This window comes from Pseudochaenichthys georgianus, chromosome 12, assembly GCF_902827115.2.
Source record: "Pseudochaenichthys georgianus chromosome 12, fPseGeo1.2, whole genome shotgun sequence".
In the NCBI taxonomy this organism is placed as follows: domain Eukaryota; kingdom Metazoa; phylum Chordata; class Actinopteri; order Perciformes; family Channichthyidae; genus Pseudochaenichthys; species Pseudochaenichthys georgianus.
The window spans coordinates 21,169,010-21,190,732 of record NC_047514.1 but is presented as its reverse complement, the minus strand read 5'-3'; the positions used below and the strand labels follow the sequence as shown (position 1 = coordinate 21,190,732).

The 21,723-nt window shown below is 38.8% G+C and overlaps 4 protein-coding genes across 9 annotated transcripts; 2 read left to right on the top strand and 2 right to left on the bottom strand.

Annotated features, from left to right (window-relative positions):
• Positions 1–1,409: 1,409 nt before the first annotated feature.
• Positions 1,410–8,923, top strand: tmem150c (transmembrane protein 150C). The gene is made up of 8 exons (XM_034096312.2): positions 1,410–1,620; positions 4,716–4,799; positions 5,032–5,085; positions 5,167–5,202; positions 5,300–5,367; positions 5,445–5,572; positions 5,644–5,821; positions 6,324–8,923. Exons 2-8 carry the CDS (start codon positions 4,726–4,728, stop codon positions 6,527–6,529), a joined length of 744 nt encoding a protein of 247 aa, XP_033952203.1. The 5' UTR covers positions 1,410–1,620; positions 4,716–4,725; the 3' UTR covers positions 6,530–8,923.
• enoph1 (enolase-phosphatase 1) lies at positions 7,763–12,640 on the bottom strand. The gene is made up of 6 exons (XM_034095729.2): positions 12,310–12,640; positions 11,275–11,376; positions 10,679–10,881; positions 10,140–10,272; positions 9,912–10,035; positions 7,763–9,460 (listed from the first exon to the last, which is right to left on the bottom strand). Exons 1-6 carry the CDS (start codon positions 12,391–12,393, stop codon positions 9,321–9,323), a joined length of 786 nt encoding a protein of 261 aa, XP_033951620.1. The 5' UTR covers positions 12,394–12,640; the 3' UTR covers positions 7,763–9,320.
• A 61-nt stretch (positions 12,641–12,701) lies between these two features.
• On the top strand, positions 12,702–18,443 carry hnrnpd (heterogeneous nuclear ribonucleoprotein D). Of its 5 annotated transcripts, XR_004553217.2 has the most exons (9): positions 12,703–13,171; positions 13,916–14,084; positions 14,240–14,401; positions 14,596–14,727; positions 14,859–14,952; positions 15,830–16,003; positions 16,113–16,207; positions 16,559–16,659; positions 17,414–18,443. XR_004553217.2 is itself a non-coding variant. In XM_034095727.2 (8 exons), the coding sequence occupies exons 1-7, from the start codon at positions 13,005–13,007 to the stop codon at positions 16,181–16,183; spliced, it is 969 nt and encodes a 322-aa protein (XP_033951618.1). In that variant the 5' UTR covers positions 12,703–13,004; the 3' UTR covers positions 16,184–16,203; positions 17,414–18,443. The 5 variants fall into 5 exon arrangements, 4 of the variants coding, with proteins under 4 accessions (XP_033951619.1, XP_033951618.1, XP_033951616.1 ...); XM_034095727.2 differs by lacking the exon at positions 16,559–16,659 and having other exon boundaries at positions 16,113–16,203; XM_034095725.2 differs by lacking the exon at positions 16,559–16,659.
• Positions 18,208–21,217, bottom strand: LOC117455967 (vesicle-associated membrane protein 8). Of its 2 annotated transcripts, none has more exons than XM_034095641.2 (3): positions 20,985–21,217; positions 19,789–19,959; positions 18,208–18,899 (listed from the first exon to the last, which is right to left on the bottom strand). In XM_034095641.2, exons 1-3 carry the CDS (start codon positions 20,985–20,987, stop codon positions 18,762–18,764), a joined length of 312 nt encoding a protein of 103 aa, XP_033951532.1. In that variant the 5' UTR covers positions 20,988–21,217; the 3' UTR covers positions 18,208–18,761. The 2 variants fall into 2 exon arrangements, with proteins under 2 accessions (XP_033951532.1, XP_033951531.1); XM_034095640.2 differs by lacking the exon at positions 20,985–21,217 and adding an exon at positions 20,601–20,933.
• Positions 21,218–21,723: the final 506 nt, after the last annotated feature.

Here is a 21,723-nt window from a genome sequence, read left to right as displayed (position 1 = left end):
ACTCAAGTCTTGTAATGTATTTTGATTGTAAAGCATGATTCAGATGGCCCTAATAGGTTGCTGTGTTTGAAGAAATGTAGCCTATCGAAGTCAACTTTAATGTCAATCTTTCAGTTTGTGTGTACAGACAGAGATCGAAATGACCTTTCCAAATATCCCGAATACAAAAATACAATTATACAATATACAGAATGTTCCTTAAAATTGAAAGTCGGAAAGTCTAAGCTCCAACCCCCAGAATTCATTCTATTAGTCAATCCGACAACATTTACCCCTCCCTCATCGACCTTGAAGTTTAGCGTCAGTTGCAGCACAGTGGCTGCTGGTGTGGCAGCCCAGGTCGATGAGGGAGGGGTACATGTTGTCAGCTTGAGGAATAGAATGAATTCTGGGGGTTGGAGCTTAGACTTTCCCACTTTCAATTTTAAGGACCGCCCATACTGAGGCTAAACTTCAACATTGATGAGGGAGGGGTAAATGTTGTTGGAACTTGAATACAATTCACCAGGAGAGTTTTCTTGACTATCATAACGAATTCCGGTGGTTGGAGCTTAAAATAAATGAATTTGAAAATATACATGGCACTAAGGACCACCCTAATGTATATCCTATATACGCAATCAACAGACACATTTACACATGCACACCTTAAGATAAAAAACAACAATCAATATATATAAAATAACAGTCATTTCAATATCAATATATTTGGGAATGTACATTAGTGCAATATTGTCCATAGAATGTGCATTCATTGCAAGATTGTCCATCGCAGCGTAAAAAAAGTGTCTCGTGCTGGATTTGAGTGTCTGAGTGTCCGGGGGAGTCATAGTCCAGTGGGGCAGGGGGGAGAGAGTTCAGCCTCCTGACAGCCTGGTGTAAAAAACTGTTCTTTAGTCGGGTGGTGCTCGACCTCAGGCTGCAGAACCTCCTCCCTGAAGGTAGGAGGCCCGTGAAGAGGCAGGTGGAGGGATGGGTGGGTCACCAGCGATGGATGCTGAGTGCTCTGCGGGTGAGGCGGGTGTTGTAGAGGTCCAGGATATAATATAAGCAAAAGGTTGAACCACTTTATCAGTGTTTGAGGGCTCCAAACTCCTAAAACATTATGCAGGAGAAATGCTGTACCCTTCATTATCGCTTTCCCCTAAAATGACATACAAATACACTGACTAAAAAAGATGCATGTGATTACAATATATTAACTTTGAGGATAATTGTTTCTTTTAAAGTCGTTTTTATAATAGTTACTTAAGTTATACAAAATAGAACTTATTTCAACCCTGCATATGTAAAGTAAGGATCATGATAAGGATACTGTATTCATTAATCTATTTACTTTTAAATATTTACACTCCCATGCTTTTATTTTGAAGGAGCATTGTCCATCCATACCGGAAAACACTTTCCCTTGATACCTCCGCGTCTACACCATATACCTTTAGCAGTATATGTACGACCATTTGTCAGCGACATTAGATAAATCTTTATATATACAGTCTATGATATAAACAGATAAATTAGAGGATACATTTACAGTGTTACAGTGTTTACTGTTGCAGCTGAACAACCGAGCCGAGGGTTAGTCCGGTGAGAGTCTCCACAGGACGGACAGCCGGACAGGTATGGCAATTTCATCCACAGTTATTATTAGTTTACAGAGCAAGAATTCCCTGTTTCGTACTTAAATGACACATTTGTTTCTGCTTCTCACTCCCTGTATTCTCATTGAGTTAAATGTTGGAGTTTATTAAATAGAATACCTAGAAGAAGTACCTAATGCACTTTATGATACAGGTGAGATAAAGCCTGTGTACATTTTCACTTGTAGTGCTAATGTTGACATGTAGCCTCCATATATTTTAAAGTAAATGTTCCCACCAGCTGCCACCTCATCACACAGCATTTTATACCTTACCCAACCTTGACTCAGCCCTGGGGCTTCTTTGGATATAACTTTATTATACAAGTTCAGTGTTTCCCCTAGGATGGAGTCATAGCAGCGGTGCTAAGGCACGTGGGCCCAGCCTAATGTGAGCGCGGAGCGCGTGGATTTTTTTTGTCATTTCATTTAATTTCAAACCTTTATTTAATCAGATTGGTCCCATTGAGATCATCGATCTCTTTTTCAAGGGAGACCTGCAGCATATAGCTTCCACATGAAACATAAAACAATAAAGGACATCATACATTATAAGGACATCATACATTATAATAGTGTACTGTGTGGGTGCGAAGTGCGCCCCGCCAATTTGTTTCTATGTGTCTGCCAGCACAAGAAAGGCTCTTGAGGCCTAGTACCAGAACCGGTTCTAGATAATTTGCTGCCCTCGGCGAGATTTTATATATAAATGAAAAATCTCACTACAAAAACAGAAACGTATTGACATATGTCAAAATGGCTTCAAATGTATTCAGTATTGTATGAACATGTTTTAATTGGGGGGTGGACGTCACATCCTCTTGGGGGGTCCGGGGGCATGCCCCCGCGAAGATTTAGGCTGCCATCACACGAGGACGAAAATGGCTAAACGCATAGGATTAACGCAAGCGCAATCGCAAACAAGCTTCCGTCCACACGCAATAGTTATCCGGATAGTGTCTGCCCACACGAGACCGCTCCGTTTAGCTCCAACCGCTGGAGAAGCTGCAGTACATATGCAGGAGCCTGTACGTGGCGCTGTAACTTCCTCCACAAAAGCAGCGAAGAAGCATGGTTGTCATGGTTGCCCTTCTCCACGGTGGGGGCCGAGGGAACCGGGCAGAGTTTTTCGCCAGTCAACGTGTATTAAAGTTTAAATCTTCCGGACAAAATTATAAAAGTGCCGGTCAAAGGTCTTCTTTGTTATTTATTGAGCTTTAAAACAAATGAATAATGACTCTATATAATATAATAATAAAATACACGGAGCCTCTCTTTTCCCTCTCTCTCTTCGGACAGCGTCAGTGTCTGTCTCATGCAGCAGCTGATCCAGTAATGAGTGACCCAGCCGACAGTAAAAATAAACATATTTATAACTAGTTTAGGGAGTTTGAGAGGTAATTAAAATAGCTAAGGGTGATGATCTGACTTGAAGTGTGTGTTTTGCTGCAGCGGGAGGAGCTGCAGGTGAGCAGAGCTGCGTGTCTCCGTCCTGTCAGATTAGACTTCACTCGCGTTTAGGTCCATATCGAGAGAAAGATAAATAATCTGAATTCAGGGTGCAGTTTACTTTGACGCGGGGGTGAGCAGCAGAGGTGGGGAGAGGCGGGGCTATTGCCTCATCATTATTGCTGTAGATGTTGCACAAACAACTGTAGCATGGTCAATAGCGTCCGGAGCACGATAGCAACTCTGCGATCCGCCATTGTTGTTGTTGTTGGTGGCGAAACACTTCAGCAATGGCGCGGGGTAAGCAGGTGAGCAGAAGAGGTGGGGAGAGGCGGGGCTATTGCGCAATCACTATCAGTGATCTGAAAATGTTCGGATAGGGCGTACACACGGAGCCGTTTGACCCCCCAGAGAGTTGCGTATGCATTTCTATCCACCTTGGGACCCGTTATCGTTTCCTCAGTCGTTTAGTGCCGTATTCGGTCGTCCTCGTGTGGCCGAACGGTCTATATGACACTAAACAGTAACGCAAACGACCGAATTCGTCCTCGTGTGGCCGCAGCCTTATTTGAACATTTTAAAGTAAAATGCTTCAATCTGGTGCACTTTGAGCACACAATTACTAGAGACCTGATCTAGGGGGTACAACTCTAAAACACCCAAATGAAAAAGATCGGTTTACATTTTAATAATCAAATAAGTATTTGAACATAACCAATAACCTACCATAGCCAATAACAAATAAATGTAACTTATTTTTATTTTTGTTGTTCATTCATATCTTATTTTACCTAGTTAACATTTATTTATGCATATTTTTGTATCTCTCCAGTTGTAAACGATATTTTTGGTTTACTGTCCTATAGTATACATTGGAATAATTTCAAACCTGTTTTTATTAATCCTAATAATTATAAAGGAGTGCCTTGGAAATATGTGTTTACATAATTCAAAACATTTGAGACCCACTGAGATAACTTAGATTAAAATTAACTATCCAAACACTCAGAGAGTCCTTTACCTCACTGAGCCTCTCAGTCTGACAGGAGAGCTCTCCTCCACCCTGGTTGTAGAAACATCTACTTCTTATATCCGTTAGCGCAACTAGCACCAGATTCTAATAACAACAGCGCCGGTACCGGTGCGCCCTCTCTCTCGCTCGCTCTCTTGCTCCCACGCTCACACTTTTGGCTGTGAGCTGCAGGCGCTGCGCCGCCGCTATTTGTATATAGGGGAAACACTGGTATGTAAATGTGTCACTTCTGCATGTGATATGGTTTGTTTTCATGTTTTTTAATAGCATATCTTGCACATGCAAATACAACACATCTCAAAACATTCTCTTGCACTACTTTTCTATTGTTATGTATTGCACTATTTGTATTGGTTTTATTTGTTTTATGTCCTATATATTCATGTTGAATTGATGGAGGATCCTGGCTGGCTGGGAAGTTGTTAAGTTTTTCATTTCATCTACACTGTAGCTACTGGGCACATGACAATAAAGCCTTGAGTCTTGAATCTACAAATGTCTTGTGCAATTTGACAATGGAATATTTTCTATTTTATTCTTCTAAACAAATGAATACCTCAATAAACTAACAAAGCCTCCCCCTCTGTGTTCCAGGAGAGACAGGATGTGGAGCTGCAGTATTTGGGCTCTCCTGCCTCCAGTCTACTCTGCCTTCACTGCTGCGGGACTATGGGTGGTGTAAGTTCTCTTAATTATAGGACTATCTTTAAATATCAGTTTTAAAGCGGCATTTAAACAAATGCTAATAGTTTAAGATAATAGAACCCACATCTTGTGTTTTCCTTCACCAATTCATATATGTTTTTGCAGTGTGCTGTAAATATAATCTCTGTGGAGGAGTGTCTTTGCTGTGGTTGGAAGCTTTGAATGGGAGATGAGTTTCTCCTCATCACCATCTTTTTTTTTATAGATACTTTGTTGCTGTCAATCATCAGACTATAGCACCCCTGGGTTCAAAATACAAGTAAGAATTAAAAAAATATGACATACAGCAAAGCATTACTCTCTTTATCTTTGGATTCATCTCACTTTTAATTATTTTCAGGAGAAGAAATGGATCCTTCTATCCTCCCTACATTAGGTACAGACTCATCATTTCCTCTTCACAATAAAAGCATATTTATTCATGTTAATCCTTATTTTTAAGAACAGCAAATACAAATGTGTCACCCTTTTAGTGTTGCTGGCAACTCTCCACCCGCCAGCTGCATCTTCAGCGAAGTCATGAACCTGGCTGCGTTTGTGGGTAAGAATGGTGGATAGAAGAATATAATACAGATTTTTATTAAAAAATGTTTAATGTTCCATTCTTGTCAATTTCAGGCTTCATTCTGGCCATCCTCAGATACCTTCAGCTGAAACACACAGTGGTCAGTCAGTGTCTGAATGCTGGCAGTCTGTTGGCGTTCTCTTTTGGCTGCTTTGGGATGACACTAGTAGGAAACTTCCAGGTAATGTGCACCTTTGGCACATTTATATTTTTGCATATTTGTAAGAGTTAATTGATCTGTTTTGGTTTTAGATATTCACTGAGGAGATGATCCACAACTTTGGCACCTTGATGACGTTTGGCCTGGGCACGCTGTTCTGCTGGGTGCAGTCCTACATCACCCTGAGAGCCAACCTGAAGAACGAAGGGAGGAAGGTCGGGATCCTCCGCTTCCTGTTGTCCGGATCCATCACTCTCTGCATGATACTCTGTATCCTTTAACACTTTAAGAAATAAATTAACATATTATTTAAAAGTAAATGACTTCTGCTCAAACGTTTTTTAAGTTCCTGCCACAAAAGCGTTACTAGTAAGTACTGTCATCAGACTCAGAATACTTTATTTATCTCAAGGGGAAATTGGGTCAAATGGCTGAGAGAATCATTTTATATCTTTATATAAAAGTCTTTCTTGCTTTGAGGTTGTCGATAGTACTCAGTATTAATGTACTTAATTTAGTAAACAATGGTTTAACCACATTGACAATTAAAAACTCAGAAAAAGGCAATATTGAAATGTTCTGTTCAATCTCCTTATTTGAAAAATGTTAGCCCTGTGCTATAGGGTCGGATGAAGTCTAAATCTAGGAGATAATCCCACATTACACGTCATGCAGATTTTTATAGCAGAATTAAGAGTTAACATGTTGCCAGGTTGTGTTTTCATGTACTGTAATCCCTGTTACAAGTGTCACTCTTAACTCCCTGCTACAGATTTCTCCCTGATGGCTCAGGGCTTCCACATGCAGGCCGCTCAGTGCCAGTGGGCGCTGGTCATGTTCTTCCTCATCTTCCTCAGCACTTTCGGCATTGAGTTTCGTCACAACCGCTTTGACATCATGTGTACAGAACACTCAGGGGGTCCTGAAAGCCTGTCGGACAGGTTAGAAGTGTCCAGGTACCAGCCGGACCAACTGTAAGGATGGATTATTTCCTTTAAAGATGTGCAGGTTTAACTACAGGAAACGCATGGAACAGCAACTTTAAGATGCATTTATTCTATATACAAAACTGTTTTTACACCATTTGTTTCACATCATGACGTAATGAAGGCAAGTTCCTCTATAAGCGTTTTAGAAGTAGAGAATCTGCTGGCTTTATCAATCATTGTATTTATATGGAGGGATGTTTTAGTTAATTAGTTATACCCAGGGCCGGCCCTAGACATTTTGGTGCCCTAGGCAAGATTATAATGTGGTGCCCCGCCCCTCCAAGCAATACACAATAAAATATATAAAGAATAAATAAAAAATCTCTACTAAAGACCAATACACTACAAAAACTGAAACTTATTGACATGTTGGTTATATACATAAAGGTTTCAAATGTATTCATTATTGTATGAACATGTTCTAATTGGGGGGTGGACGTCACATCCTCTACGGGGGTCCGGGGGTATGTCCCCCCGGAAAGATTTGTTTTAACATTTTAAAGTAAAATGCTTCAATCTGGTGCACTTTGAGCAGAATTACTAGAGACTAGATCTAGGGGGTACAACTCCAAACACCCATATGAAAAAGATCAGTTTACATTTTAATAACCAAATAAGTATGTGAGCATAACCAATAACCTACCATAGCCAATAACAAATAAATGTAACGTATTTTATTTTTGTTGTTCATTCATATCTTATTTTACCTAGTTAACATTTATTTATTCATGCATATTTTTTAATATCTCCAGTTTTAAACGATATTTTTGGTTTGCTGTCCTATAGTATGCATTGGAATGATTTCAAACCTGTTGTTATTTATCCTAATAATTATAAAGGTGTGCCTTGGAAATATGTGTTTACATAAATGGTGACCAAACTAAATTAAAATCTAGAACGATTTAAACATTTGAGAAAATAAGGTATTTGCACATTTCTTTAAAGCAATAATTCACTATTTTGAGAAATAAATGTGCTATTGTGCCAAAAGTTAAAAGTACATTTGATACCACTCTGTGAGACAGTTGTATAAATCTTCTCATCTAACTCTTTAAAAGAGGACAAACTTAGACTTTATGACTCAATACTACTAGCGAAAAATAAACTTATTTTAGGAGTTTGACACTTTAACTAGCCTTAAGAGTTAATGTGTAAGCTTTTCCATTACAGAAAACAAGTATTTATAGACACGGTCAAACAAACATTTAGACTGAGAGCGGCGTCTGTGTGATACAAGGCATTTATTGGAAGCATGTTTGTAAGATTTCCTGAATAACACCAATTATGTTTCACACACATAAATCATCAATTTGGCAACTTGCAAAAGGTAACTTTCCAACAGCAACATTACGAGGATGGCACAGTTAAACAGATAGCGTTCACCTGCGAGGGGACTAGTTAAGACAGAGTTTGAACTGAGAACTTCCTGTCAGCAGCACCACTGAGTGCATCTACACTGTAGTTCTACTTTCTAAAACATTACAACGCTTAACGGGTCAATTACTGGATAAGACGTCATACATCTGCAACACGTGTGTATGTGAAGAGGGGGGGAAACGGCACATCGATGGAAAATGTTTACAAAACGGTGACAAATACGACACAAACAGTTGGAAAGTTGTCATTAAAATTGGAGAGGTTTACCAACCGAGCGTGGTTAAAAAGGTCATGTGTGCAGTTTCCTACAGGCCTCATTTTACAGCTTTTCTGATCTCTTCCCAGTGAGTAGGGTTGCAAAATTCCAAGAATTTTCAAAGATGGAAACTTTCCACGGGAATTTATGGGAATAAACTGGGAATTTTCCAAAATTGAAGGTTGGCTCTTCATAGGGAACTTCAATATAGTTGGGGAAAGTATATTTTTAGCATAATCTTGACTAAAACAAACAGATGCCATTCAAGTACACTTGAATATCCATGCCATAGCACACTGCTTACTGCATGGCTATTAAGACCACACAAAGGTTCGCAACAGGCTCACAAATGTGAGAGTGGAAAAACTGGTTGGCATTCGGGCAAACCTAGGCTCTCTGAGCCGGACACAGAGCCATCCTCAACAAGGCTGGACAGTGACACTGAAGAGGAATACTCAGAGTGTGATGTTGATGAGGCCCAGGAAGAGCCCATTGACTGAAAGGGTTTAGCCAAAATGCAGAGGATCACTTGAAGGAAGATTTGCATGTTTAATGGGACTTCTTGGAGGGAGAAGGGCTCTTTTCATTTAGCATTTTGAATGGGACTTTGTGGGGATTTTTGGATGGGAGGTGCATTTTTGTTCATTTTTTAATGAGTGGGGTTGGGGGGATGAGTAATATTTAACTCAACATTCCTGTTTTCGTTCTTCAATGAAACAAATAATTGTTCAATAAAATAATTAAAACTTGTTCTGTTCTACTTACAAAAAAAATCTGTTGAAATGTCATGTTTTTTTGTTTAATTTTGCATAGAATATTTCCAAAATTCCCCTGCTTAACTTCCCATGGAAACTTTCTGGAAATTTACCGGAAACTGTCTGCCCCTTTGCAACCCTACCAGTGAGTGATGTTTCTGTAACCCTCCGCAGATCTGTCTCCATTGAAAGGCACCCTCACAGAACGGGGTAGATTGACTCCTTACAGGCCGGGACCTCTAACGGGAGTCCCAGCAGCTTCTCCTACACCTTTTGAACTGTCAACGCGGAACAAACTAAAACATTGCAAAAAGGAGAGAGGTAAGGGGGCTGGGAGGGCAAAGAAAAGAAAGAACAGGTCATTATGAAACAAAGTGTTCCTCCTAGCTCTGTTAAACACGTCCCGTCACTTCCAGTTGGCTAAAGGATGTAACGAGGCTATAGTGGGAGCGCTCGTCATCCGTCAGCTCCATGTTCCCGGACCTGACCACCACCACCACGTTCACCCCCGCTTCCTCTGCTGCTTTGGCCTCTGGGAGGACAAATACACAAGCATGGATCCCATGTTAATTCAGCCTTTAAGCAAAATGAAACTTGGTTGTTTATTGCATGCTGTGATCAATTACAGCTAAATATTTCTGCTTTCTGTGAAGATTATGCACAATTGTTGTTTGTAAGATTCCTCCACAGGACGTTGTTAAAAGAAATAACAGATTTGTGAGGAGGCTAAATGCTAACGTTTAGTTAGCATTAGCTAATTGGCACTAAACAAAGCCGAGCTGAAAACTTTGGGAAAATAATACCAACACATAACACAAGTTCAGCAGTGAATAATAATAACAAAGAAAGTCATTTCCAGCTGGTTTTCCATACAGCATTTAAGTTTTCTATGGAAGGAACACATCCTAGTATGCATCACTTTCTTGCTCTTATTATACATTTACAATGCGACTTTACAATTCGACTTTTGCTAACACACTTACCTCGAGTGACGTCGGTCAAGAATGTGATTTCTTCTGGTTGAAATCCAATCCTCTCAGCAATTCTCTCGTAGCTTTTACGTTCCACTTTAGCTCCTATACTGGTGTCAAAGTGACCATCTAATAACTGAAATCATTGGAAAAAATAAACAGGCAAATATCTCATTAGCCGAACAGCATGGGCTTTACAAAATATGTTGTTCTTCTTAAGAGACGGGAGGTAGTACTTACATCCAACACGTCTCCTTCTTCAGAGTATCCAAACAGAAGTTTCTGTGCCTCCACGCTTCCCGAGGAGTAAATGTACACTTTTAGTCCTTGTTCTCTCCATCTTTTAAGGGATGGAATTACATCCTGGTAGACCCTGTTTGCACCAAGACCAAAATCAGAATATGACCATAATTTAATTACTTTTTATGAAGCACATTGAACCCGATTATATGGTTCCAAAATAATCTCAGAGATCAAACATTTGTAATTGATTTGAGCATGGTTTACCATTGTTTGCTTATTTCAGGAATTACAAATAAATCAAACATTGATAAAGAAAGTAAACAAGATAAAGAAAAGGGAAAAATGCATCATGCTGAAATAAATAAATGCTTGTTTGCTTTAAATGAATTAACGACTAACACAATTATTTCTGCTCTGGTTGATGAACTGTTTGGGTAAAAACAGTACTCCTGTTCTGTTTCTGGAAACCTTGCCAAGTCGTCACCTATGTTTGAACCCATTAATTTTGAAGTGAGGAAAATGATCAGTGTACTTACTCGCCTTTGATTCTCCCAGAAGAATATGCTGACCTCCACATGTGGCCCTGTAACTGTTTGAGTGCTGTCGACTTCCTGTCTGCCGCCATCTGCCAGAGCACATTATCCATTACCTCTCTAATAGCCTTCTCCTCGTCTGTGTGCACCGTCTGGTCCACGGTGTGGACGGGGCACGACCGGTGCTGCCTCATGTCCTCTTCAATCTGCAAACACAGCCAGGGTCCTTTATTTAGGCAGAATTAAAGCCTCACAACATGCTTCATTTTTTTAAGTAAAGAAAAAATATCCGTCTTATTTGTTGTCATTACCTCTGTCAAGTATTTGAGCAAAATTAAGACCTTTACTAAAGAATATTCTAGCAAAAATAATCTGTCCTGCATCTCTACCACCTGACTTTAGTGTCTGAGAACCACAGACAATAATAATAATAATAATAATAATAATAATAATAACAACTGTATTTATTTAGCAACTTTCATGCAAGATTCAGCCCAAAGTGCATTACAGTGCAAGATAAGATACATAAAAACAATACCAATGAGACAAATAAAGAGTAGGAAACATAAGACAAATCAGCAAGCTTTACACATGGTTACCTGTTTCTTTAGGAGATGAACATCTTGTTTGCACTCGTCTTCCTCCCAGTGAGTAGACAGGTACTCCTCAAGATGCTCCCTGATGTATGGAAATAAGATATCCTGAAAATATGAAGTGGAGTCATTAGGCGTGGTAACAGAAGCTCTTTATAGAGGGAGACAAATAATATAATTCAGACACAAAACATTTCCTCCATTTCATCAATGCATTATTGTTTTGGTTTCAATAGCTTTTTGGAATAATCGTGTAAGCAGATATTGCTGGCAAAAAGTTAGTACTGTTTCACCCTAAAAAAAGTGTAGGTATGATAGAGGACGTTTAATTTAAAATGTATTAAGTGATCATTATTATTTTGGGTACATTTAAAAAGATATATTGATTAAAGTTGTGGCTCATGGGATTCCTATACAGAAACTATTGTCTATCTATTGTGGAAATGTATACATACCATCAGTTAAAACAAAAATGTGTAGGACTGTTTTACTTCATTTCATTTATTCATTAATGTTGACTCCCTGCTTGTTTTGTGTTACTTTTGTTTGTCCCATCATTTACTTTATATTGTATGACTTGTGTATCGGTTACATTTGAAGTATTATTGTGTATTCGTATCAATGTATTGTTAACCGATGTAACATTTATGAAACTCGAAATTACGACTACTCCAATAACATGAACGCGGCATGAGGTTTGTTTTTAATCAGGTAGCCGTGAATACATACTGAAACGAGTTTATTTAATGTGAATATACATTTAGCAGTAAATAGTTAATGGAAGCAAAATATGGTTAAAATAATAATAATACATTTTATTTATCAAGCGCTTCATTCGGTGCTCAAAAACGCGTTACAGAGGTAAAAACAAGATACAAGTCAAATTAAAACAACAGCTGAATAGCCACAATGGTCGAACAACGTCCATCTTTAGCTGGTTTAGCTGCTGTCATCTGTTAGCATGGCCGTTAATAGTCGTCAGTGAACGCTGCATAATTAGCCAACCATGCTGAAACTGAAATGATATCTAATATAACTTACCTTTACAAATGTGATTGGTGTTGTTGTCCCTTCGATATCAAGCAGGAGTGCACTAGTACATGCAGGAATTGAAATAGTGGCCATTTTTCAGGAGAGTCTGCAGCTTGTTAGCTGACGCTAGCTTATACTTAGCTTCACCACAGAGTTAAAGTAGGCGCTCCTCACTGGATCTCTAACCCCGGGACAGGTGACGCAGAGCAAAGGTTATCTACACGATAACAGATGTAGGCTACCACCTGGTTAGTTGTTAGCCACTAGCCAGCTGTGCTTTGCCATCAACTCGCAGCTAACACTGACTTGACTGAAAGAGCCACACATGTTCAGAGCTGTCAGTTCATGCTGCGGCTCCGAGGGGGCGCCACTGAGGGCATTACTGCCGGGAAAAAAACACGCAAACAAGAAGCCAACGGAAAGAGGCTGCGATGAAAACAAAACGACGCTCACAAGAACGCCTTTTTCGTTGCAACTTAAACAACATTTGCATTTATGACAACCGTTTTCGTCTAGATATAAACTGATTTTACACTTTTATTTATTTAGATAGACCAAATATATTCCTCTATTTTACGTCAAAAGTATAACAAATCATATTAGCTTAGCATTAGCTGTCAAAAAGCCAGCTAGCTTAGCTTCTCCCGGGAATTCTGACTGAATTCTGAGTTCATCATCGGCAACTTTAACAATAACAAACAACAATGTCGGACGATTATGAATTCAGCGATGACACTACTATGATGAGAATGGAAGAGGATGGAGAGGCAAACAGCGATGACCCGATGTCTGCAACCGGGGACTGTGGCCTGATGGGGGGCGAGGCCGAGGGATCCAAGATTGACGCCAGTAAAAACGAGGAGGATGAGGGGTAACGTCAACAAATAAAACTCATCAGTCATATTGATTTGAAAAACTGTCCACGATTACAATATATTACTATTTTATGTCATCAGTGTGTTACCATAATAATATAACAAACTTGTGTTGTTAAAACCTCATCACGTGCTGATTTGTATTGGTGGAGTCCAACTAACATCGAGTTAATTTACTGTAGCGTTACTGTACTCAAGTACACATTATAGGTACTTTTCAGTCTTTCCATGTCATGCAACTTCATGCTCCACCAACGTTACATACAGGAGACAAATATTGTTCTTTTATACCTCTACATTTGACAGCTGTAGTAACGTTTTAGATTCCAATTTATTTTTCATCACATTTCTTTCCAGGAAAAACAAATACAAACGCATAGTCTCCTCTTGTTCTACTAGAATTAATGTATGAGAATATAGTGGCCAAAGGATCAAGTGGACTCAGGTTCAAGTGGACTCAGTCACTTGAAATGTGGCAATAACACAAGACTTCAAACACTAACCATGGCAATTTTACACAAATGTTTCAAAAGAGGACATGTAATTGTTACAGAAGAAATGCATGGAAAATGTTACTGCACATTTCCGTTTTTTGTACTTTAATTTCATACAATACCACTCTTAATTAAGATTTTGAATGAAGGACTTGTTTTTTTAAATGTTTACTTTAGAAAATGAGTGCTTCTCCATTGCTTCTAAATCTGCATTTTGGTTTCTTTTAAATGTGCTGTTGTCTGTAGGAAGATGTTTGTAGGAGGGCTCAGCTGGGACACCACTAAGAAGGACCTGAAAGATTATTTTTCCATATATGGGGAAGTTGTAGACTGCACTTTAAAGCTGGACCCCATGACGGGCCGCTCGAGGGGCTTTGGCTTTGTCCTCTTCAAGGAACCTGATAGTGTCGACAAGGTACTGTATTGCTGCTTTTCTCTGTTAAAGATGAATGTTAACTGAATATAATTTGAGTTAAAGACACAATTAGCAATTTAAATATGTAACCGTGGAGTTTATGAACTGGAATTGCAATGTGACCAGTTTGTCAATTGATTATTTTTGCTATAAAGGTTGCCACACAGAAGGAACATAAACTCAATGGAAAGGTCATTGATCCCAAGAAAGCCAAGGCGATGAAGAGCAAGGAGCCTGTTAAGAAGATTTTTGTTGGTGGTCTCTCTCCCGACACCCCTGAAGAGAAAGTCAGAGAGTACTTTAGTGCCTTCGGAGAGGTATATATTTTGGCTAAGTTGGCTAAATATAGTTTTCATCCATGTTATGAACTTCACTCTAGTGGCATGGCTGTTTAGGGCTCCTGCCAAACTCATAATAATTTTTTTCCCATTGTTTATTTTTGTAATCACAGTTAAACACTTAACTTCTATTATTATATATTATTGTGTACATTCATTGATAATGTTAACAGCTGGAGTCAGTTGAACTTCCCATGGAGAACAAAACAAACAAAAGGAGAGGCTTCTGCTTCATCACATTCAAAGAGGAGGAACCAGTTAAGGGGATCATGGAGAAGAAGTACCACAATATTGGACTGAGCAAGGTAAAGGTCTTTTTTTATCACTGGCACATCAAAATGTATTACCTTGTTATTTTGCGATGGCACATGTAATGGTGACTTTATAACTTATACATGATCACTGGGGAAATAAAAGTGAATTGTTCTTCCTTTAGTGTGAAGTAAAAGTGGCAATGTCCAAGGAGCAGTACCAGCAGCAGCAGTACTGGGGGGGCAGAGGAGGGTACTCTTCTAGGTCTCGAGGTGGCGGTGAGTGGAGACTACTCTGATGTAATAAATAATTCACCTAATATATATATAATGCACATAAATAATGCACCCTCTTAATCCATAAAAATGATTGTGAAACTTCGGAAGAAGAAAATAATATATATAATATATAGGACCCACTTCATTTATTCACTTAATTGCAGAGGGTTCGATGAGATGAAGACTAGAAACGGTGGTAAAAAGTTAACGTTTCTTCAGCTCAATAATTACCATGTCATTTCTTGCTTTAATCTTCTGTGCACAGTAGAAGGACAAAGTGAGGTCCAAGACTAACATAAGAGTCATGACTCTTTAAACAGTTGTTCCTGAATAAATATATATACTTTTTAATACAACACAAATGCATCACACATAAAACATTTAAAGTAAGTGCAGGGAAAACGGTGATCACGTTCAAACAAACATGATGAAATCCTAAGGGTTGCCACATTTGTTTAAACTGTTTGTGGCTTTGTTCTGCTTCCCATTTTTATTTAAGCGCTTTCTCTACTTTTAGAAGTTCTTGAATCAGAGTTCAAGTATCAAAATAGGTCACTGCCGCAGCTCGAGGAAAAAGTCCAACACATAACACCCCATAAAACCGTGACGTTGAATTTCACTCCTGTTCTGTACAGATTAGCACTTACTAGTTCATGCGTAATTGAGAAGTGTTATTGTATTGATATTGGTCTGTAATAAAGGGTTAAAATGCCCAATAGCATAATATAAATAATTAAAACGACTTGATCTGAGTTTTTATAGAACAGCTAACTAGCTGGTTATGAAAAAGAGCACTATGTATACCGAGTGGAGGTAAACAGATGAAAGGTTGCTTGATAAGAATATAATGATCTCATTAAAATGTGTTTAATTGCAGGTCCCAATCAAAACTGGAACCAGGGTTATGGCAACTACTGGAATCAAGGCTATGGGAATTATGGCAATTATGGTTACGGAGATCAAGGATATGGAGGATATGGAGGCTATGGAGGATATGGAGGCTATGATTACCCTGGTTACAACAACTATTATGGATATGGTGACTACAGCAGTAAGTGAAACTCCCTGACGAGCTTTGTTTCATGTCAACCTTTCCCATTTATTTTCCATTGCTTTTGAAATGACTAAAACACCTGAAGTCAGATGTTTTACCTCATTAGTAGATCAGTCTGGTGGATATGGCAAGTCGCCGCGGCGCGGTGGTCACACCAACAGTTACAAGCCGTATTAACAGAGGGAACTCATCTTCAAGTAGGTATGTAAAGAAACAAATGCACCTCTTACTTTGAACTAAAACTAGTTTTATTTACTTTGCTGTTTGGTAACATTTGTATTCATTTCCTCTTGTAAATGTCTTTTTCTCAGCACCATCAAGTGCTTTACAGTAGTAGTAACATAGAGGCTATGTTCATGTGGCGAATTATTTTAACAGCTGGCCTTCTGCTGCCTCTTTTGCACTTTTTTCTTTCTTTTTTTTAATCTGTAAAGTTAACAGGTAAAGTACTGCTACTACAGTAAATGGATGCCAAAGTTAAGGATGTGCAAGGAAACAGAAAAGGAAGTATGTTGTCTCCTAACTCTGACATACCTTGTTTGTACCTGCCAGCGGAGCTTCCTTGCAGGCCATGAGCTGACCCCAGATACTCTCAGGGCCCGCTCAATGCGGACCGGGTACGAGAAGCATACGCTCTCGAATGCTGCCATTTGGTATGGTCTTACAACATCCTGTATCAGCATTTCTAAACTAAACAATATGGGACACGTCCAGCTTTGTCATCTTTCTTTCCATTTTGTATTTCTTTGCAATTGTTTGTAATGTAAAACTTAAAATATACACATGTAATTTTCATTTTTTTACAGGCCCCCCCACAAGTAATGATTTTGTAAATATGTAAAATTAACTATTTGCTTTTTGAAGGATACGTACAGCATTCTCTGGACTTTCCAGTTCCTATTGTTAATATATGCATTCCTAATCTTATCTTTAATGCTTGTTTCTTTATTTAGCTCTTGTAGCCAGTAGTCCATGAGCTAAATCCTGGTTGGTATTTGGACGAGACTGTGTTGGGGGGATAAAGTTCTTAACTTTGTGTACATGTATTGCTCTGTTTTGTGTTACTGACAGCGATGGAAAGAGCTCCTCTTTGGTTAATCTTCCTGTAACGACAACATTTTTCTCTTTATAACCTTTTGTAAAACAAGAAGTTTCCTGAAATTTGCATGTAATGTTTTCTGTAATGTGTATTTTTTGACCAATCGAAGATTTCTTCCATTTAGTATTTTGACTTCTTCAATTTACTGCACTTCAGGATTTCTAGCTTATGGACTAACTTTTGTTACTGTAAAATGTTAAAGTTCTCATTTTGGTTTTTACATTGTAAACAAGGGGGATTCCTTTTTATTTATAAATGAAGCGTTTTGTGTTCATCTATAGCTGATTTGTGTTGTTTGTTTTCCGTAGGGTTCAGAGTGATGAAAGGCAGCAGAGTGAAGGTTTCCAGCTGAGAGCACTAGCTGATTGTAAGGACAAAATGAAGAGCACTGACCTACAGTAACTCTCCTCATCATTTACCGGAGTATTCTTAAACGTTTGATGTTTTGCATTTATTTAGATGGCTGCAAAGTTTTAAAGGTCCCATGTCATGGCCATTTCTACTGATCATAATTCCATTGTTGAGGTCTACTAGAATAGATTTACATTGTGCAATTTTCCAAACTCACATTGGTTTCTCATACAGCATCTCTGTATAGTGTGTGTATTCACTCTGTCCTAAACGGCTTGTTGGAGCTCCTGCCCCCCCCCTCCCTGTGAGCCCAGTGGCCGTCTGTAAAACCCAGCCCGAACACACACCGACTCAAAGCGTCCCGCCGTCTCAGGGAGGAGAAATTGGCGGAGCTGCAGCTGAGAAAAGATTGTGTGTGTGTGTGTGAGGAAGTTCGCGGATTGGTCAATTTGGACCAATCCACGGACTTAACATAACGGCTCCGCGGACGTAACGGCTCCACGGATTGGTCCATTTGGAGAAATCTCCAACGGGGCGTTCTGGGGCAGCACAGACAGGTCTTCTCTGTGTTAGAGTTGTACTCGCTACAGGGTGTACTTTGAGGGTTTGTGACTCTGCAGACCGTTTACACGCAGAACAAGCTACATAACACAAGGGGACGGGTAATAACCGGGAAAGCATGACATGGGACCTTTAATAGTTTGCATTCCCCATCCCTTCTTGTTTTTGTATTTAATGTTCTCAAATAGCGTTTGTGAATTTGCCTCAGTCATTTATTACGTAATCAAAATGCTTGATTGTTTGGAGCAGAACACATTATTTATATACAGTATTGTGGTAGCAAATGTTCAAATGTATCCTCTTCATCATAATCATCAGTCATATAATACATATGTTATTATAGAGTTTGACAGTCATAAACACACATTATATATATACAGGTAATTGGACAAAGATATGCGATAACAATAAAAATAATAACACTCATCTGGATTTGTGATCCTTTGTGAAATATTAACATTACGTCACATTGTAATGAATGTTGGAGTGTTCAAGGAAGTATTTCAGTCAAGTTTCTAGCAATTTAAACTTCTTATTGTACAGAGAGTCTTAATCAAAAAGCCTGCAGATGCTACAAAAACATGTACCCTTAAGATGTACATACATATTTCTTGAAATATCTGCTGAAATGAAAATAGACTTTCAAGAGTGCATTTAAATGCTGAAATGCTCAGAAGAGGTGTACCTTATCCTCAATTGTCATTGCTTTCAGTCCTGAGCTAGTGAAGGAGAATATTTGGTGATTTATATAACATTTGTGGCAAAGAGGATGATGAGGACAACGATGATCACCACAATCACCCCGATTATAACCATCATTTTAATGTTTTTCCACCAGTATTTCCGGGCAACCCGTGTGGATGTTCTTTGGAACGTGTCAGCCTGAAAGAAACCAAGAGAAAACCTTTTTAAAACACCAGTGATGGAAGAACTACCCACATCCTTTTACTTAAAGGGGAACTCCACCGATTTCCCAAAGCTAGGTCTGAATAATGGTGGCGGAGAGTAATAAGTCACATTTAAAAACAACTGGATAGTGTTTTTGTCTCCCCAGATGGAGCTGCGGGAAGTCAGATATATATTGAAAACAACAAACTAGCACCTGAACCCAGACCTAACTTTTGAAGATCAAGTTGCATTGTGGGTAATAAAGGTGCCAGATGAGAAAAATTAGTGTATGGCCTAGTAAGAAAAAGACATGAATTCCTGCTTTGTTCAGCACGAATATAGAAAATGGTGGAGTACTCTTTAAAGTAAAAGTACCAAAACTAGAATGTAATAGCACTTATTTACAAAAGTCATGCACTTTAAAATAAAATTACAAAAGTAGTAACAATTGTTTAATTTGGGAAATAACTCATAAGATGACAGATTTTTGTTTCACACTAATAAGGTTGGTAACCACTGTGTTTAATACACATGTTTTTTGCAGGTTAAATCTTAATATGAAAAGTAATTAAATTAGGCTACAAACTACTACTTACACATTGAGTAAGAGAGACAAAGAAAAAACAAAAATACAGAAATGTTTTATGGGGCCCTGGATTATTTACACAATATTATCCTGTGTATTTTTAATGAGAAATATTTCCTGTTTTTATATCACGGATATGATTGATACCGGTATATTGTTACACTTTTACTCTGGCGTGTAATGGAGAAGATATATCATTTAAAGGAGAAGTAACCCTTTGAATGAAAGATATATGAAAACTAATCGTTAACATCAGGGTGGAAAGCCAACACTGAACCATCTGGATCAGATACTTACAGACGCCTGCAGGTCATCAGTCTTGCCGATCAGATCATCTATTCTGTCCCCTCTCTCCAGCACTTTGCTGATGTTATCTGTCAGAATAACTTTAACCTCGGTCACCTGACGCTGAACCTGGTCCATCTTAGCAGCCGAGCCAGAGGCCGGGGGCTGAGAGCGTGTGTCAGCCTGGGGAAAAGGAGGGGAAATTATTCTATTTTTAGTCTCCAAAAAGTTCCCCTATACAACGAGCCACACTAAAAGCAAACCATAGAGGCAACAATCTATGTAGTAGGGCTGGGTGATATACAAAAAAAAGGGTTGACCATTGATGCTTTCACAATATATTTACACTGGGAATTTCGATTAACAAGCATCAGTAATGTGGAATAAAGGCAAATAGTAGAACCGCTATAACAGTCCGATACATATAGATAATAACATCACTTTACTGTAATGCAGCCAGGAAAAGACAACACTTCACGACAAATCTAAGACGGTGCCTAGTCTCCTATCAGGATTTCGATATATTTTCCATGTATTGCCCAGTTCTACTCTGCAGTCACGTTTTTAAATGACCAAACCTCACTTCCTGTTACTGAGTGAACAGGTGAGTGTGCTGTCAGGTGTTACAGAGGCCTGTGACTGTCAAATAAAAAACCTAAACTCTATTTTTATAAAGCAAACCTGCATAACACATTTTATTACTTGTACAGACAAATAGAGGATACGTTTAATTGATATGAAGACGAAAAATAATTAGTGATCTATGACAAATGTAAACAATATTTAACTGACCTAAAGTCATTGTATAAAAAAGGAGAACTTACCATAGCAGCCCTCTGTTTCAGTTCCCACTAACAACTACACACAAAGTCAATCCTCCACAAAGTCCTGCTATCCAGTCCTGGCAGTATAATAAACAAACGCAGATATGTTTCTCTTGTGACCGAATGAGTCACACAGTCAGAACTGAACAAATGTCTGCTGAAGGTTGCACCTCTCCCTGCCACTCATTAACTACCTGTCGCCTCAATCAGAGTCTCATTGGTTCAACAGGAGCCAGTCGCCACGCACAACTCATGATCACATCCTGAACATGCAGCACTTTCGTTTCCCTCTTCTCATGAATTCTGCTACTCAAGGAACAACTTTTGACAGTTAAACCGCACATTTTTCTAAACATATATTCCTGGTTTTATGCGTTTACTTACCATGAGTTGTCAGAGCGGCAGGCCGGCCGGTGTGGAGCTGTGTGTCTGGCCAAAGGGCTTTCAGCAGAGAGATATTTGCAAGGCAATAAAGGGGTGAGGTCAATGTTGCTTCACTTCCTCATCCTGTGTTGTGCAGCTTGTTTCAGCAACCAGGGAAAGTGTGTGAGTGATGTGTGTGTGAGTATGTGAATTTGCCTACTTGTTGCTGTGTTGGAGAACAAATGTAACTATCTCTGGTACTCTTTTAACAGTGACTCCACTTTATAAGATATATTCAAGAACAATAAACCATAATACAAATCAGTACGGAAGCAGTCTTGTGTTTTAAAATCTTCGGTAATAAATCTTGCCAAGGATGGAAGAAATATTCAGATCATTTAGTTAAGGAAAAGTAGCAACACTATTCTGTTAAAATACTCCATTAAAATTGATTATTATGCATTACTGATGTGTTAATGTGTAGCATTTCAGTGTTGGTTAGTTGAGGTTGAGCTCATTTGAATGATATTAAAATTGTATTATATAGGCTGTTTTGTAGCTTATTCTTTAACGATGTATTACATAATGCGCCTCATATGTTTTGTGTTGGAAGGTCAGATCAATTTAGATATTGAGCAGGTCAAGAAAGGCCTTGATAGGACTTTGTTAGTACTGTGGATGTACTTCCCTGATAAAGAGGATCTGGACATGAGTCATGCAAACTGAGCATTGGGAGTGTGCTGCACTTTGGCTAAATACT

Excerpts from the sequence above, each read along its gene's own strand:
- tmem150c (XM_034096312.2), top strand. The coding sequence starts at position 4,726 with ATGTGGAGCTGCAGTATTTGGGCTCTCCTGCCTCCAGTCTACTCTGCC. Across the intron at positions 4,800-5,031 it reads GCTGCGGGACTATGGGTGGT|ATACTTTGTTGCTGTCAATC; the intron begins GTAAGTTCTCTT and ends TTTTTTTTATAG. Across the intron at positions 5,203-5,299 it reads TTCTATCCTCCCTACATTAG|TGTTGCTGGCAACTCTCCAC; the intron begins GTACAGACTCAT and ends TCACCCTTTTAG.
- enoph1 (XM_034095729.2), bottom strand. The coding sequence starts at position 12,393 with ATGGCCACTATTTCAATTCCTGCATGTACTAGTGCACTCCTGCTTGAT. Across the intron at positions 10,882-11,274 it reads TTCATCTCCTAAAGAAACAG|ATTGAAGAGGACATGAGGCA; the intron begins GTAACCATGTGT and ends CTGTGTTTGCAG. Across the intron at positions 10,273-10,678 it reads TCTGGGAGAATCAAAGGCGA|GGTCTACCAGGATGTAATTC; the intron begins GTAAGTACACTG and ends TGGTGCAAACAG.
- hnrnpd (XM_034095727.2), top strand. The coding sequence starts at position 13,005 with ATGTCGGACGATTATGAATTCAGCGATGACACTACTATGATGAGAATG. Across the intron at positions 14,402-14,595 it reads ACTTTAGTGCCTTCGGAGAG|CTGGAGTCAGTTGAACTTCC; the intron begins GTATATATTTTG and ends TAATGTTAACAG. Across the intron at positions 14,728-14,858 it reads ACAATATTGGACTGAGCAAG|TGTGAAGTAAAAGTGGCAAT; the intron begins GTAAAGGTCTTT and ends TTCTTCCTTTAG.
- LOC117455967 (XM_034095641.2), bottom strand. Across the intron at positions 18,900-19,788 it reads CTGATGACCTGCAGGCGTCT|GCTGACACGTTCCAAAGAAC; the intron begins GTAAGTATCTGA and ends GGTTTCTTTCAG.